Source organism: Pangasianodon hypophthalmus, chromosome 1 (assembly GCF_027358585.1).
Source record: "Pangasianodon hypophthalmus isolate fPanHyp1 chromosome 1, fPanHyp1.pri, whole genome shotgun sequence".
NCBI classification, from domain to species: domain Eukaryota; kingdom Metazoa; phylum Chordata; class Actinopteri; order Siluriformes; family Pangasiidae; genus Pangasianodon; species Pangasianodon hypophthalmus.
Window position 1 is genome coordinate 21,724,892 of NC_069710.1, and position 18,371 is coordinate 21,743,262.

Consider the following 18,371-nt stretch of genomic DNA (forward strand, 5'->3'; position numbering starts at 1 on the left):
CGGCTTTTAAAATCAAAGCACTTCATTCAAAGCTTTTTGTATCCTTAAAGAGAGCCGCTGAAAATGGTTAAACATCAGGAAAGATCTGCTTTCTTCGATGTGTCACATCAGTAGTTAAGGAAATATGATTAACAGCCTTGTAACAGCCATGTTGTACAGTCATAAATACACATAATGGCTACATTTCCAAAGCATTTGAATTGAAATATTAGCTTTTAAAACACATCAAAGGGCACCTACATTATTGAAGCATACATCACATCAGAATATAGCAGAATGTCCTACAGATACTACTCTGGCACGGTTAATAATCCTCTTTGAGAAGCTCAATACTCCTTGTCTTTCAGCTCACCCACTCAAGCCAAATAGAAACCACGGTTCCTTGGATCCCTCAGAATCTGCCACTGGGCTCGCCAATCTGGCTGCTGTCTGTGTCAGCCAGTCCCAAGACATGCATGTAACGCTGTTTGTAAGGAGAAATCTAAACTTGGGACACCACTGAGGCATTGCACGAGTGTGTTTCTATTGGAGGGAACTGCACAAGAAAATACAAAGGAGGAAAAAAAATAACAAGGAATATGAAGCTTATGCAGGGCCACGTCCAGAAGGAAGGCTCAGCCGGGCCAGGACGGAAGACTAATGTTATTATACACTGGAGGTACAATTCCAACACACTGTCACCAGTTTTTCTCTCTCGATCTATCTCTTTCCCCATCCTTATTACTCAAGCTGTGCTTGCTCAGGTGGAGCAGGATACAGTTTGGCATGAAGAATGCTCCTGCACCTCCATGTGTATGCGGTGCTGAGAATCTAAGCTTCATGCAGCTCCACTGCATAAAGGAGCAGGAAGATGTAACACAACTACATATCAGGAAGAAGACGATGGAGGGAAAATGGATGCAGTTAGAGAGAGAGAAAAAAAAAATAAGCCAAGGAGATCAAAGCAAAAGATTTACTGGGAAAAAATAAAGTTATAAATGAATAGGAGGGAATTCAAAATTGAGACACAAGGATGCAAATGGAAAAAAGACAGAAATAGAATGAACGTGTGGGAGAGAAGTTTGACCACCCGTTTTGAAAATGAGCATTGGGGCTTGGTTATGGATTTCAAAGTTTATGATCCGTGGGACTAGTCATGAAACAGTGCAGCTCTGGGACTACTTCATCAAGCCCAACAGCCTCAGAACTAATGTCAGGAATTCTCATTTTGATGAGACTAATCACTGTCAAAACAATGCCCTTTAGTCAATGGCAAGTCCACTGTCTGTGGACAAACTTTGCCTCAAAATCATTTATTTTCATGAGCAAAAGTGGAGAACAACTGCAAGCAAGTTCCTCAAAATACTGTTTGAAAGTTATTACTTTTCTGAGTGTTTTTTTAAATATTAAATTTGTGTTCTTTCCATGAATCAATACATGAAATCACTATTTTTGTGGCATTGCCTATTACCACAATACATAGTTCAAAGATCTATTGATAAACTTGTAATTTCCATGGCTCACAGTGTTCAGTAGAATGTTGCCATGGAATCTTTATACAAACTGCAATGAACTGTGCAAGCCAAGTTTTAATTTCATGCTAAAAACTATGACTTAAAAAAGAGCTGCCCCTGTTTCATCATTTTTTTTCTTTTAGTGAAACTACCATAAGACACTGTGCATCTGTAGATGTTAACAGGCCTCATTAAAATAGAGCTGTTCATTCAGTTTCTACACTAGTAAACACTTCCTTTTCTCTTAATATAAAACATGATGCATCTGACTTCTGTATAATGGTGTCTCATTATAGAAAACCAAGGTAGCCAACTTCACCGTTGTGTTTTAGTACAAGTTGTAACATTATTTTAATTGCAATGAGATAAGTAAAAAATATATTAAATATATAAAATATATATAAAAGTGATTACCTCATGATGACTCATTTTAAATTTGGCAGCATCAGATTAGTTTGTGAAGGATTTAAAAAAAAAAAGGATTAAAAAAGGATTAAAAAAAGGAAACAGGCAAGGCACAGCAGAGCAGTGAGAGCAAACATGCTAAATGCTTGCTTTCCTGCCATCTTACATTCAATTTTATTGATGTTATCATTTTAAAAAAATGTTTAATACGTTTAATTTCTTTCAACCAAGCAAACAGGAAAACCAGCACCATATCAGCAGACAACAATAAGCCAGCTTGAATTCCAGCATAGAATTCAGTATCCACTATAAAATAATTTGTTTTTAACTCTACTCACTTCAGATTTCTAAAAAGCCACAACACAGGCAGTGCTCCAGGCCTGAGGACTATAAATGACCCAAATCAATGGCCTAGCAGCATTCACTTAATATTGAAATTCATGTAGTTGGAAGACCTGAGAAAACTGATATGGTTGTGCAGATAATACACACATTTTCATCCATCACTTAGGGGAACCCCGCCTACTACCCGCCCCCTAACTCAAACAAATATTACAACCCAGCCCTTTTAAATCATGCCTCTCCTTTATTCGTCTCAATTGTTCTATTTTAATGAGATGTAGACACTGTAATTGATACTATGCGAAATGTTCATTAATTCTCAGAGTTGTTTTTGTCATATAAAAAAAACAAATATGATTTCTTCACATGTTTAGATGATCCAAACTGAGTGCACATGCAAACACAGGAAGTTAGCGTTGATATAAAAGAAAGGGGGTGTGTTAGTGGCAGTTTCTTCTAAGGTGTAGTACTTCGTCTGAGACAGCAGAGGCAGGAAATGAAGGCTGCTATCAGCTGAAATGGGCCACATCTGGATGCAATTATTTACCCTCATTATTTTTGGCAAGTGATAAAAGATTTTGGCGTACAATGCTGACATAATTTCTAGGGGGCCAAACAATGCGCTTATAAGCTGTGCAGTAATTCAAAATACTTTGGCACTATACCAGCGCATGGAGAGAACAACACTGATACGTCCTTAATGTTGAGTGTTAAGAGTTGGGAGGAGGTTGCATTTGGATTGTTTGACTAAATGGTCAGAGGTCAGTCTTTTTACTCTGAGTATGGAACTTTGAGACTGTGCTTTCATTTCATGGCAATCTCATTTCTCTATCTAATACAATGCATAGAGCAGGCAGGGGAGATTGTAACAGATAACACATTAGTTTATGAGTTGTTGAACTGGAGTAATTACATACACTGTGTTGTTTAAACATGTAAAAGACACTTATCTTTTCTCAACATGATCCATTTGCAGGGGCCATGGAACCCATTGTAATAGCTATATAGAGGTTATGAACTGCTGGCAGTTAATAAGTCATTAATGGTGAAGGCAGAGTTGTATTGTGGAGTGTCCATTACGCAATGGCACAAAGTGAGGACTGGGATCTCTCAGCAATTGCTCATATGTGGTTGTCTGAGAGAGCGCAGTCCTCGTTTTGTGTCATTTTGCAATCAATGATCTACAATGGAACAGAGCCTTCACCACAGTTTGCCCATTACCTAGTATTTAGTCCATTTTTAGTATTGGCAAAGTGAGGCCTGGGTTCTTTCAGCCATTAATTATATGAAGTTGTCTGAGCAAAGCTAGCAAGCACTTCCAAGATAAGTTTTTTTTTTTTTTTTATGAAAAGGGGTGGGCAGATGAAATGTGGAAGCCAAGACCCTGTTGATTACACCTCATATTATTGTTCATGTCATCTGTTTTCATTGGCCCTTGGGACGTTTGCCATGGCAACAACACATAGCAGGCCAATTGGTGGTGACCTTGCCGTCCTGTGCATTTCCTGGTGCACCCATGATGAAGACGACCTCGTCCGAGGGGGGAAAGGAGCCCCTTGATGAGGTGGCTTCTCCATTTCAGCCCCAAGTCCTCTAGCCTTTCCTGTTCCCTCCATCTAAGAGCACTGAGCTCCTGCCTGATTAGCTCTGCCTTCTCTAGGTTGTGTGACAGGGTTGCTGCATTGTTTGATTACCCAAATTGGCCTGTGGGACCATGCAAGCCCCAGGTGTCGATATCAAGAAAGAGTGGGTGCACTGTCAGGGCTCATGAAGAGGCCCCTGCTTAACATTGTGTTTGATGATCTTCTCTAGAGAGCTTGACCACGCTGTGTAATTTCTAGGTTGGTGTTTCTCTGAACCACAGTGTGGGAGCAGGCACACAGCGCCCATACTACTTGGACAGCTGGCCTGCTACTTTACAGTGAACAGCTCAGCTTGCAGAGTAAGAGTACATTAGAGAACACTGACTTGTATTGTAAATGCACTGAATTCCCATAGCCTGCAAGAACAATGTTTTCCTGACTATAATAGCTAATTGCATAATTTCCTGGAATATATAATTAGAGACCAGCTAAATAATGCAGACTCTGTTTTAACCACTAAATAGGTATTTGTTCATGGGTGTGTAATAAGACATATAAATGTAATTATTTTAAAGGCATTTGTTCAGAATGTTTATCCACTGAATATACAAAGAAATGTTCCCACTGGCCCACGCAAAGAAATGTGTATCCTTGTACTGAAGTAAGAATAATGTGTGTGGAAAATCACAGTCTAAATGAGCAAATGGTTATGTAATTACTGGGTGGATGCTTTGAACTGCCATCTAATACAGTATATCAATTTGCCAAAGCATTCCCTGTGTCACAGTGAAGTTACAGATGAAGCCCTAGACAGATTCTAGGAACAGAACATATGAATGCTTGCCAAATTTCACCTTGTGTGCAATACTTTTAAAATATGAGACATTATGTTCAATGTGTAAGTTGTGTTAAAATAAAAGTAGATTGGCCCATGTGTTTTAGGCGAACAAAGCTGGATAGGAAGTAGATAAGAGGTGAACTGATTCTATCTTACTCAGCGATAAATTTAAAGTAGACAGACTGAGTCAAAATAAATCTTGGATAGATTGTAATGTTTAAAAATAGATACAAATGCAGCTGAAATGTCAGATGGAATTGGTTAAGAGGGAGAAATTGTATACGTTTTCCAAAAAAAAAAAAAAAGAAAAGAAAAGGCACATAAACCAAAGACTTGTTTGCTTGAGGGAGGTTAAAAAATTTAAAATTATTTACAAAAGCACACAAATATTTGAGCACCTCAGGCAGGGAGTCTGAGTGTTGTAATGACCCAGTTGGCGGGATGCAGACTCTCAGTGAACACAGTCTCAACATACCAGTGAGCTCGCCCAACTGCTGTCCGTCCCTCAGGTCAGCCTTTGAAACGAAACAGATAAGATAATTGAGTCTAATGAAATCCAGCAAAGTTCAGCTTGGGCCCTTTCTCACTTTGTCTCTTTCTCCCCCTTTTTTCTTCCCCTGTCTCCCTCTGGAGTACGCATTTGTGAGGCGAGTGTGGAAGTCGCTTAATTCAAACCAGGTCCCGTGCAGCCCGTGCAGGAGTCTGTCGATCTGAGGCTGTTTGATGTCGTAGAAGTGTTCTCAGCCCTGCTGCCGCTGTTTGACGCAGTAACCATGGTAGCTCTAATTAGTAAGCTTTACTGCTGACTTTACTACAGAGGAACGCGGCTATTTTATGTGCTGTGGGCCTTTTCATATTTCAGGCCCTCGTTCAAAGGTCACTGCAGGAAAAGCACAACTGTTTCACCTTGAGACTGTTGGTAATGTTGAGTTTTCCCATCAGATGTGAAACGAAAGGAAAAGTATTCAACACACTAAAATAACTACACAGTACTTTGTCATGTCACTGACCTGAACATACTTCAATACTCTTTTATGATGAAACTGTTACTATTTTATAATGACATATTTCTAAACTCAACTAGCTAAAGTGTCTAGCTAAGAGTCACTCTCAATGCTTCTTCCTTACCGTGTCTTAGTTTTATCCCTTTCTTTCTGGCATGATGATTAGCAATTTCTTAGCTTGCATCTGCATTGCCTCTGGGAGATAACCAGACTGCTGTATAAAAAGTAACTTTTATCTACCAACTTCTTATAAAGGTTTAAGAGAAAATAGGATATACAGTAAGAATATACAAAGAAAATAGCTTTCATTTCTGTGATGGTTTTTAATTTCTGATCCTTACTAAGTAACATGTGTGTTGCATGTTTACACTCTAATTTGTCTCTGAATGAAAACGCAACATCATTATTTTTACTAAAGGTTGAAGAAAACCTTTCAAATGCTTAACAATATTGACACGCCACATTTACACAGCCCTCCAGCACTACATTATCGTCTACATTTATTTAAGTTCAAACGAAGATACAGATTCAGCTCTTTAACCCTACTAGTAACTTTTTGGTCATCTTTTTGAAAGGGGCTATGGGTGAGATGGCAGTGGAGATGAATTTCCTTCAAGGATGGTAGTTAGCACTGAGCTGCAGCCCATCAAGAATTAATGTGGTGTAGCATGGGGCAAGAGGCAGTAATTACTCTCCCATACCACCATAGCGTTAGGGGCCCTAGGTGCTGTGGCACAGACTACACTTTGCGTGAGTGTCCGTGTTTATCAGACTGCCTTATCAACATGATCAGAGTACCAGGCAATTGAACTCTAAAATAGCGTTATGTTCTGCCTTGCCTCCATTCTCCAGTCTGCACCGCTGCATACTTTTATCTTATCAGCCATGTGGTATGTGCGGTTGGAATATAAAAGCAGTCTGGGTTGAGACATTAGACAATTTTTTTTTAAAATAACCTAACGGACCATTTTAAGCCAGGTTTTTTACATACGTCATTTTGTCCATACAATCTCTCAAGGTTAAGTAAATGAGTCTCTGGTCTTTTTTAGTTGTTAAAAAACAAAATGTAAAAAAAAAGCCATAAAAATCATAAAAAATAAGGAAGGAAAACTCCACCGTGACCAGATTAATGTTATTGGGTTAAGAGAGAAATGCAGTACATCCTGCCCTAAGGTCGTGTCGCACAAACCGAGCTCATGCTGTGAGGAGGAGTCAAAAGGGGAGCCCAGACGTGGACCAAACTTCAGGCAGGCTGTCCACTTCCCAACAGCAAACATGTAACACAATACTGGCGAGCACGCAGAGCTCTGCTTTGAACTTGATTTAGTACCTAGGTCAGCAGCAGCCAGGTTCACCACACCATGGGCCGGAGCCAGCGCTCCAGGGACACAGTGTTTCAGCATAGAGATAAGTGAGAAGTTGGTGTCATCCTGCACGTTTCCACAGAAAGTGTCCCATAGAGATCACTGGAGGCTTGGACAAAGAACACTACAGCATTATGAGTGCTATCAGGGCCTTATTAAAGCCACAATCAGGAATTGCTGAAACAGCTCCATGGTCGCCCCAGGATATAGCGCTGATTTAACCAACGGAGAATAGGTTAGGTTAGATGGAAATGGATAGGTTAATACTCTTGAAAGAAAACAGTGTGGCTAGCTTATATCATTGGATACCCTGGAGGAAGACACAGGACAAAGAAACTATAAAAAAGAAAACTAGAGTATTTGCAACCTGTAATGAAAAAAAGTGTTATAGGGCTACAAGTACACTCTTACAAAAAAAAATGGTTAAATCTAGAGATTCTTTAGTTTGTCTCTCTGGCAGAGCCCACTGTTGGATCATTCTATGAGCATATGCAATTTTCTTCTTTGCCAAAACTGCATTTTAAGATTGATATTTAACTAAAGCAATCAGTAAAAAAATAAACTTCAGATTAAACATCTGATACAAGTCTTCGATCAGTGAAAAGCTTCCATTGTGCCCATCAATCATCGTACTGTCTTCCAATAAACTGTTTCCCATGCAATGCGTTCTACAAACTCAACACAAATGTTCTTCTTTATGGTGGTTGGAGAGTAAAGTACATTTCATAGCAGTTTCATATTGATTTATCTTTGCAATCCTTAAAGTGTAACCTGTGGAACAGATGTGCTTTGCTATGCTTTAACGTCTGAGGACAGTTTGAACGCTCTTTACCGTGCTATGCCAGTGTTGAACACAACATGACTGTTGGCTAGTCAACAATGATTGATTTCTTCCTTAGTCCCAATGTGCAAAGCAGCACACCAAAACATTTTGAACACATCCAGTGGCTTCTAATCAAAATGTGTAACATTAGTCCACATAAACAGGGCTGGGTTTTCATTAAGTGTATGGTTGCTATGCAGTTTATTAATAGCTGTAATTGAATGTTGAAAACATAGTTTTGGTAATATTGAAATTACCATTGATATATTCATCACATAATGCACATTGCTTCTCCAATTCATTACATAAACTTTTGAAATAGCATATAATGTTGTTATTGTAAATGCACACTATTACTGCATAAGTGCTACCCAATCTGATTGTGGCCTTCTATTATTTATTAAAGGTGATTTTCAAATTTTTAAAATGGTGACCTTGTCATTCTGATGGGAAATGTGCTTAGAAGATAAATCTCTTTACAACCTGGAACTAACTGCTACTTATACATCATTATAGAAAGACAATCATAACTCTGTATCTTCTTTTTTTAAAGAGAGAAAATATAGAAAGATTTAAAATGTATCCAACAACATTTTCTATATTGGTCTTATAATAGCAGTGCATTTTACATTTGTATTGCTTTTTGGCATTGTTTAAACAATGTGAAATTTCAAACCAAAAAGGAGAAAGGAGAATAGTAACACTATCATATTCTGTATATTGACTAGGAACAGTGGTAAATGTTGAGCAAAAATAGTCTTTAGTTTTTGCACCAGGATCCTGAATAAAGGCACTTAAAAATACAATGACATTTGATGACTGTGGCCTGGGGCCATGCCTAAAACCAAGATACCGACAATCCACTTAACATCCATTTAACATACTTAGTGACCCAATCCGACACAAGTAATTGATCCTCCATTCACTCGCTGTGTGACATACCTGAAAATGTCAAGCCAGCACATGCTTATTAGCAATGTTATGATGAATGTGCAGAAATAAAGATGTTCTAATGTCTGGTGTGCCATCACAAGCCATCTTTAACCTTGTTAAAAGTTTGCAAAGAAGGAAAGAATATGTCATCATCATATGTCATTGCTTCGCTTAATATTTGTTTCATGCTCTTAGCTATTCAAAAAAATGCAAAGGTCCTACACACAATCAAAACCAGACAAAAATATTTCAAAACTTTAGTCATGCAACCCTAGACCAAAAAAAGCTATTACACTAGTCTATGTAAAAAGCAAGATAAATTATAATCTAAAATGAAATTATGGCCTAATTATGGCCTAATGTACTTATGTACTTACTTAACAGATATGCTGAATATAGTACAATAGTGTCCACTGTGAATTACACAAATGGCCAGGATGCTCATGTGTGTTATAACAAATGAATCATTAAGATATTCAGTGTTTTACTTAAAAACATTTTACTTAAAAGAATATCACTCAGTTTTGTCACAAGGCCTCTCTTTAGCCTGTGAGTGCAGATTAAGCTTCTTGACATGCAGAGGAAGGAAAAGGAGAATCATTGTAATGCCCAAGAACAACACGTCACTTATCTTGGCCTCATGGCAGTAAGAGGTGGTCTGTCTTAGGGGCTCCGGTGGGCTCCAGGTTAATGAGTGCATGGAGATTAGTGGCCGGTGTGGGGCCGACCCCACTGGGAGGGAGCTGAGAGCGTCATTAGGCTAATTACCCTCAGGCCACCGAGGGTGGCACAGGCCATCCGACTGGTAAGCTCATTAGATGTATACGGTCTGATTCTGAAACAAAAAAGTGATTTAATGGACCAAACTGGTCATACTTAGAGCAGCTTTAAATTCAGTTAAAGTGCTAATTAAAATGGTAATTTTAATGTCTGTGTTGTAGGACAGAAATCAAAGCACTGGTCAGGCTGCATATGAAATATCGAGCTTATGGTGGCTTGCTTATAATAAAAGGATGTTAAAATAGAATTAGTTATACTAGTGATATTGAACTCTTTATATTAATGGATTTTCAGCTGCTTAGTCTGTATGTATTAATAACACACAAACACACACTAGAGGCTGCAATTCTATCATTATGTTGCACTAAAATAGATATAAAAGAAAGTATTAATACCAGATACTTCACAACTTTGTCCTACACAGACTGAAGTCTCTCACTGCCAAGCAAAAAGGCCAAAGAAACTTGTTACAGCAGAATAGCATAATGCGTTACTTACTGTCTTACTGTTTCTTATTAAATCCGGCCTAGAAACTTTCAGCAGAAGCTGAGCAGAGTATACAGCATTGTGTCATACATAGTCTTTTCAGTAAAATCAAATGAACTACCAATAGAAATAGGGCAAACCACTGATCTTCACATACCAGAAAATGGAATAAATAACATCTTTTAAGAAAAAAAAAAAAAAAAAAAAAAAATACCTATGGAGAAAGTTTTAAAATGTCACCACAGGTTTTACATTTGAACGGCCAGGAAGAGGACATAGGAATATGTTTTCCTCACATAAGAATAATGAGTGGCAAAGACAACTCCAAAGTCTACATTAAGTAATACAAGATCTAGGTGTCGCTTTCAGTCATTTAGTCTCAGAGAAATTCTGAACACTACAGCAGGTGATGTGATGTGGCTTGATCAAACCTGAAATATTTTTGACTTTTTGTCATCACTCGTATGTTTGGCATGAAAGGAGGGATGAATAAAAGAGTGAAAAAATGTCATTCTCTAAAACTTAAAAAACCTGAATGTCTTGGCAAGTAGGCAGTGTCTTGGTCAAAGGGAAATTTTTAACATAACTTTTTGCCATGGCCATTTCATACTCAACGTGATCTGAAGTGGAATGTCCATAAAAGCACATTTGTTCATTCAGTTGAATTATTATGTTTTATATGGAAAATATTTTAGTGCTTAACTATTTTGCTTATTGTGATTTTTTATATTTATTGAAAGCTGCCAACAGTTTTATATGTGCGTAAAATAAAAACATCCCTCATTATGCTTTACATAATATATTATACTTACATTTTAAGCAAAATATTGGATAAAATGCAAGGGCATGTTTGGGCATACAGTCATAACAGAAGGGCTATGACTAGGGTTAACCTACACCATGATGTATTCCTTGTAATCCTTTCTCAACCAATTTTCTCTCATTTATTCTCAGTTAATTATCCAGTCATATGACTAAACATTAACAGGAAGGTTTGAGGTCGTAGCTTGGGATATAAACTGTTTTAATCTCAGCTTTATGTTTAGACAGTCCATCTTGAGAAACACAAGGTTATTTACAGACAACCAGCCTGCACAAATAAATAGTCCTCTTGATGTGAAAACCCTACTTTTATGATCCATGAAACTCCACAACGGCTTTGTGTACTTCTTGTGCGGCATTCTGATTGCCCGTTTATTTTTACAGTGCTGTACGGAGCCAGTGGATGCTCAGCCAAACCTGAGAGGTGCCAAATCTCTCCATCCATTTCCTGTGTGTGACATCATTGTGTATGCCCCAAAGGCAGAGGGATGCGTGTGCTGTCTGCTGCCTGGGTGGCGAGCGTAGAGCACTGAGCAAACACAATGTTCAAACCTCCTTACACTTGTTCTTTTGGACGGCTTTGAAAGAGGACCTCTGACACTCTGTTAGCCTCAATCCTCAGCAGCGCTATTCCACCAGGCCAAACTGTAACATGAGTGATGACTGTGCCATAGCTATTCATCAAGACATATTCAAGTACCAGCACACTCTCTGAATCAGACCAGCTCTCTGACTAAGCAATCACTCACTGACTTTTGGATAAACTTTTTTCCACCTTAATGACTGTGCACTTATGTTTTTTTTTTTTTTTTTTTTGGTTCTATTGGGCTAAACTGAGAAATAAGCCACTGGGTTTACTGATACCCACTGGAATAAACTTTCAAATAGAACATACGCATGTATTTTCCAGATCTTGGTTGGATTATGGTATCTGGTATTAGGCAAGCCTTCCGTCAGTGGTGTATAACGTCCTGTAAAATCATTTATCGTTTAGCTCACAATGACAGGTTTGTGCAACATAATTCACTGCCTGTTTATTTCTTTATTGTTCATTGTTCTGACTCCTAAACTGTGCTAAACTGTGATACTTATGCTATTCTCAGCCATTTTTATTGCATTGCTGTGTCTTCATGAACTGTGCATTTATTACATTTCATCAGTGGTGTCCTAGGCACAGTGTTTCATTTAAAAGTGCACAAGATCAAATTTTATTTCATTAATAAAAAAAATTAGTGAATCAGCAAAACTATTTTATTGGTTATCTAGACATTACAAAATGACAAAATGGCTCACAGCTGTTCTTTCACACAGTAAAAATTCCCGGACTTTTCTTCTTTTATGGTATGACATCTAACTAAGAGCAAGCAATATAAATGACTTACAAAAACACAAAAAGCATTATTTAATGTTCCTTTAATACCAAGTAATAAATACCAAAGCTGAATTAATATATGATCATTGCAATACACATCAGTCTTCTCAGGACATCTGAGTACAAGCAAGCCAGAACTGGAATTAAACACATGAAATAAGACAGTGAGGACCTGTTTACTGAAATATATCCATCTGTATATTTAAAAACCTGACACTGAAGCAGATTTAGAGAGTACAGATGTTTGCCAAATATCTTTTGTGAAAACCAAATATGTAGTGGAAAAATATTCCAGAATATTTAACAATTTTTTTCCTAAGAGTATATGTAGTCGACCAGGAAAGCGATGCATCTTAACTGGAATAAATATTTTTAAATGGTTAAAACTTAATTTTACGATTAATTAAACTTAAGCTATAATTATTATACATCAAATATTTTGACCAATTATATGTTACACATGAGTCAGGTCTCTGGTCCAGGTGTAGAATGTTGATCAGCTTGTCAGTGTTGTTTTCCAACTCTTCCATGATGTTTTTTAGCATCTATGTCTAGTATCAATCTAATATGATATCAGTCAGCTTGTTTATAATCATCAGAGATTACCTTGGCAATATTATATTTAACACAATAAGACATTGATATGAATTAGCTGCCTAAGCTAGTTGCCTTTCTTTCTTTCTTTCTAGCTTTAAATGAATTACCAGCAGGCATTAGCCAGCATATCTATATAGTAGACTGTCCACAGCACATTATACTGATGTTAAATCATATTTTCAGAATTAAAATACTGTGGATCTCACACTGATACTTGTTTTATGGGTTATTGTATACCGATGAGCAGAATTAAGTCTGTTTGCAGCAGTACCTGTAAAGCAGAGGTTTTTTTTCTACTAGCAGCTCATCCCACTCTCTCTGTGTCTCCAGCTCCGCACCTCCACACCGTTAATCTGCAGCCTTCTGCAACACAAATCTGTTTCATCTCTGCACACTGGAGTCCCTGAAGACAGCCGGAGTCACTCGGAGCAGTCTTTCTCATCGTGAGCGAAAGCAAAAGCTTTGTTTCAAAGCTCATTTTTCGTGTGGAGTGAATTCAAAGGCGGTCCTCGGCCTCTGAACATCTGTTCCATTCACGTGACACGAAAATGCTAACATCTGTTCAAAATAAGCTTCGTTCGTGTGCCTCTAACGTGCATCTGCCAAATCCTTTACAACTGGAAACGCACTCCAGTTTTTTAAAATAAATAAATATTTTGGAGAAAAAAATTATATATTAATATATTTTATTATTAAAATAAATCATATTAGGGGAAATCACAAAATGACCAAAAGAGCTCTAAATATGCTGCTTATATTTATAAGACGCTATGTTAAGCTATTATGACAAGGAACCTAACGGGGTAATGGGACTATATTAAACACATTTGGAGCTCTTTTGGTGATTTTCCCTTAAGAGAAATGTAATAGTATTTATGTTAATATTGGGCCTAGGCTTGCCGTCGTAAAAGCAAGCTGTGTGTACATGAGAGTTTAACCTATAGTCCACCTTCCAGTGGCCGCTGAAGGCAGCTTCGGTTTCATACACATCTGGAAATTCCGTACGTGCCTCCAAGGCCAATTACACACCTTCAAACGCGCACGCGCTTTTCGGCCAGCGACTCCAGCACGCGCGCGCTGAGCTAAAGCACTTTACCAGACTGAAGGCCGTCAGCGTGGTGTAAACACACACACACACACACACACACACACAGCAAAAATGTGTAGCTTGTCAAAGGGAAAAGTCTCCTAGCGTTTGATTTCAGGTTTAATTTACTGAACACTGACTTGTTTCGCAAGCACGGGAATAATTATGATTTATATATTTTTTTGGATATTCAAAATGTACGTGTCTTTTTTTTATATCAAAAGGCAAATTATACGAAAACCGGGGAAGTAATGATGACACTCAAATAATATGTGAAACTAAACTTAACAAACAAACAAACACACTACCAATAAACTGCCCTGTAAGTGCCTTCAAGAGACGAGAATGGAAAATGTATTGCTATATGGACATGTCATTTGTGGTCTGTATCTTTGAAGAGTCCCAGAATTAAAATAGCGTCCAAATATCCCGAGTGGCTGTAATACAGGCTGAATGGACCACAGTGCAGTCCTGATTAGCTGTAGAGTAAACAACCGCTGCAACAGTGATTCCCTCACTGCCTACTGCAAATAACAAATGAACCCCTTCTCAGTTATTTATTTGAGTTACAGTGCAAACTGTGCTTTGCTAATAATTATATAGCATATATAAGGAAAAACAAACTCTTATAAATACATCCCGAAATAAAACGTACTTGAAGTAGTCAATAAATTATTTTCTGTTAGCCTATAAAATTAGTATTATTGATACTGATTATTTTTTTATTGATCTGATTATTATTATTTTATTTCTTAGTATTTATACTATTTATTTTAGAAACACAACCAAACTTAAGTAACTCTCTCTCTCTAATATATATATATATATATATATATATATATATATATATATATATATATATATATGACTATTGGTCTAAACGAATTTCCATTTGTCAAAATAAATGATTCTGTTCTTTTAAAATTCGTCACCTTTATTACAGAAATGCACATTTATTTACAAAAGTAATAAAAATAGGGATTCATTTTGACACAAACACATTTGGCACATTTGACAACTCGTGTCAATAATAAATAAATAAATTTGGAAGTACATGTCCTAGTTTACTTCAGTACCAAGCTCCTGGATGCAGGCTGCGGTTTGTGCTGTTCTGGTGTAAAGGTGCGCATCGTCACACACACACACACTTCAGACATTCAGCGTCAACGCTATCACTCTGGGCCAAGCGCTTCAGAAGACATCATCTGCGGCCTCCTTTCCATAAAGCTCTGCTTTCCGCTGCTAAAGCGTCCATAACAGTCTTTTCCGCACTACTGAAAGTAATGTAAGTATCCAGCATTGTTTTCAAACATCGCTCCTGTTTGCCTTGTCAGCAAAGACGACTGTCACCTGTAAATCAGAAAATGCATTAGACTAACCATACAGCTTCCAGCTCCTGCCGACATTCAGTGCATCACATATTATTAGCACTTCAGAAAATAAAGAAAGCGTAGCCTGTTTAACTCAGAAGGACTTAGGCCAGGGATGAGGTACATCAGTTCATGTTATCTTTTGGGCAGTAATGCCACAGATATCAGTAACTGCGAAACCTATGTGTACACAAACCCAACTTGTCTGCGCTTGGGCTTTTTTGTGATTTACTCTAGATGGCCTAATAAGAGAACATCCTGCCTGGTGTGCTTTTGGATATTTTTATTTAAAAAAGAAAAAGCGTACCGTCCAGCGCGCGAGCCGTCCCATGCGCGTTGAGTTTGTGGCGCGCGCTAGTGAGACGCCGACATGGACCACGCGCCCTCCATGCGCCACACGGAGAACGCGTAGCTGAGGCGCTCGTGGGCCACGTAGCTGCAGCTTGCCATCTTTGAGTCGAGCTCGTCGCTCTGCAGTACCTGGCACAGGAAGTCGATGTAGCGCGCGGCGAGCTTAAGTGTCTGGATCTTGCTCAGCTTGTCAGAAGGGAGCGTGGGGATGATCTTACGCAGCGCGGCGAAGGCCTCGTTCAGGGACTGCGTCCTCTGCCGCTCGCGCACGTTAGCCATGACACGCTGCGACTGAAGCTCCTCGAAAGACGGCGGGCTGCCGCTGCTTCCCCCGCTTCCGCCGCTTCCGCTGCACGACTTCTTCCCTCTCTTTCCCGGCACAGAGCTGTCCGAGTCCTCGGCGTCCTTGCGGCTCGAGCGTCTTTTCCGCACGCTCTTCTTGGTTTCCCGCTCGAGCTCGCCTTCGATGCTGCTCGGGACGCTGTCCACCGGAGACACAGGGCAGCTCGATCCGTCTTGCACAGCTTCGTCGGGCATCTCTTTACTTCCGAGGCGCGGCAGAACGGCGCGTTTATTCAGTCATTGGCTTGCGTTGGAATAATGTGCTTTGGATGAAAATTTTAAACAAGAAGAACAAAAAAAAAAAAAAATGTATCCAGATTTCCAGGCGCCAGAATAAAGTTGACTTGGGACAAAAAGTTGGGGCGCTCTTATAGCTGGAGGAGAGAAAGTTGATTGGCCAAGGAAGCGTAGGCCGCTACGTGAGAAGGAGGGGTGAGAGAACGAGCGTCCAAAACTACATACTCTTCATACTATCCATCTCAGTAGTAGGCATGTGTCTAAAGTGTGCACCATACACTGCGTACTATTTAGCAGCCTAGTATTCTGTTATAATGCACATTTTAGTGCAAATAAATGCATATATTCACACGTTAGCTCTCACGTCTCTTTAATGTCAATATCATAGCAACAAAAACGGTCAAGTAGTGCATATGTCAGTAGTTTTGTATGCAATATAAATGTGATACAAATGTTTTCTAATATCTTGTCTTTATAACTGCCTCCAGCCTCTTTTGTATTCTCTGAAAAGCTTTTGGATCTTCTCAGCTGTAACACTCGCCTGCATTCTCCCTGACACCTCACTCTAACTTTGTCAGACTGTTTGGCCAGTTTGTGCCTATTCTTCTTGACATATCCTATAAATCTTCCAGGTGAAACACACTGCCTTTCTCAAAACCAGGTCTGGAGACGAAGAGGGTCATGGCAAAACTTCCTCACTATTTTTTTCTGTTCAGTTTGCCTTATGTTTTGAATTATCTTGTGGCAAGATACAGCCCTTTTTCATTTTTTAAATATAAATAGAGGTCACTCAAAAACTGAGGTGTGTGTGTGTTGCTGTGAGTCTGTGTACAATCAAATAGTCAGATGAAATTTAGTTTGTCTGTAGATATCATTTCATCCAATAACTTAACATGGGAATTTAGATTAACTACGAATGCACAAACAGCATCAGATTAGCACAAAAAAGTTCCTGCTTGGAGTATAAGATTTAAACATATTAAAACTGTCTTGTGCAATGTTATCAGATATCTTTGTAAAATGTTTTTTTCCCACCAGAGGTCATGATTTTCTTTTCTTTTGTTATAAAATGCAATATAAAAATGTAATTACATTACAAATAGATAATAATATAATTAAAACCTAAAATTCTATTATGCTTCATAACTTAATATAAAGATGAGATTTAAAAAGTGTCAAGATGGTGTGAGGAAAATAACATCAAACAAGTGTTTTTTTTTTAATGTGAGAGTTCATGCATAAGAGATCAGTGCTGTGGCTACTAAGACACTCCATACTGATAAGAAAAGTAATTTTTAAAAAAAAGGTAGATTAAACATCCAAAATGAATTCATAATCACGTAGAAGGGTTGAGCCCAACATAAAGAAATAGCTTAGAGTCCATTCTGTGTCATAGGTGAAGACAGGTTGTGTTGTGGGCAGAAGCCTTTGTGTTAACATGGTTGCATGTTTATACAGTACATCACAAAGCAGAAAGCCTTTTCTGGCATTACATCAGACTGCTGCAATACCATGGAGATTTATACAGTTCCAGTGAAATCAAGATTATTGTGGATAAAGTACATTGTCTGCCCCTTTACATAACAAACTGCAGTGCTATACTGCACACAGAGGCTGTGTAGATGGATGAGGAGTTGTAAAATGACCTTGGCTCTCTTCATTTTTAAGGATAATACTTGTAGATTTTTACAAGCCACAAAGTATGCTGGATAAATTCTGTATGCTAAACGCCACATGTCATACAAGATCAACTTCTCTGTTTATGACTTGTGAGTGAACAAGAGGGTTTTTTGACTCCGACTAAGTTAGTGATGATGATTCATGTACTGACTCAAAAGCCAGGAGGAGTTCAGGAGCCAAATATTTCACAGCCTCTCCCTAAGCAGTGTGTGCACAGCCAAATCTACTGGAGCCAGAGCCTATCAATGAAAGCCTCGCTATTTGCTTTATTATGTATCAGCTGAGCTGTGGAAAGAACTGCTTCTCCGTTGACGATTTCACATATGAAGGGGAAAAAATAACAGGGCATTTCAGCAAGCTTTTAAGATAATTAATAAACATTTACTCTCCCACACAAACCCCACCCTGAAAGTAACTGAATTAGTGAGTTGTTCAAACACATGGCTGATTAGTAAGACTAAT

The 18,371-nt window shown here is 38.4% G+C and overlaps 1 protein-coding gene and 1 long non-coding RNA gene across 3 annotated transcripts; both read right to left on the bottom strand.

Moving 5' to 3' along the window:
- Nucleotides 1-579: 579 nt before the first annotated feature.
- On the bottom strand, nt 580-14,711 carry LOC113542610 (uncharacterized). 2 transcript variants are annotated; one of them, XR_008300625.1, is made up of 2 exons: nt 13,114-14,711; nt 580-9,620 (listed from the first exon to the last, which is right to left on the bottom strand). It is a non-coding gene; the product is annotated as an uncharacterized LOC113542610 (long non-coding RNA). The 2 variants fall into 2 exon arrangements; XR_003404318.3 differs by lacking the exon at nt 580-9,620 and adding an exon at nt 12,270-12,382.
- A 137-nt stretch (nt 14,712-14,848) lies between these two features.
- twist1b (twist family bHLH transcription factor 1b) lies at nt 14,849-17,216 on the bottom strand. Its single transcript, XM_026939556.3, has 2 exons — nt 15,607-17,216; nt 14,849-15,279 (listed from the first exon to the last, which is right to left on the bottom strand). The coding sequence occupies exon 1, from the start codon at nt 16,185-16,187 to the stop codon at nt 15,654-15,656; it is 534 nt and encodes a 177-aa protein (XP_026795357.1). The 5' UTR covers nt 16,188-17,216; the 3' UTR covers nt 14,849-15,279; nt 15,607-15,653.
- Nucleotides 17,217-18,371: the final 1,155 nt, after the last annotated feature.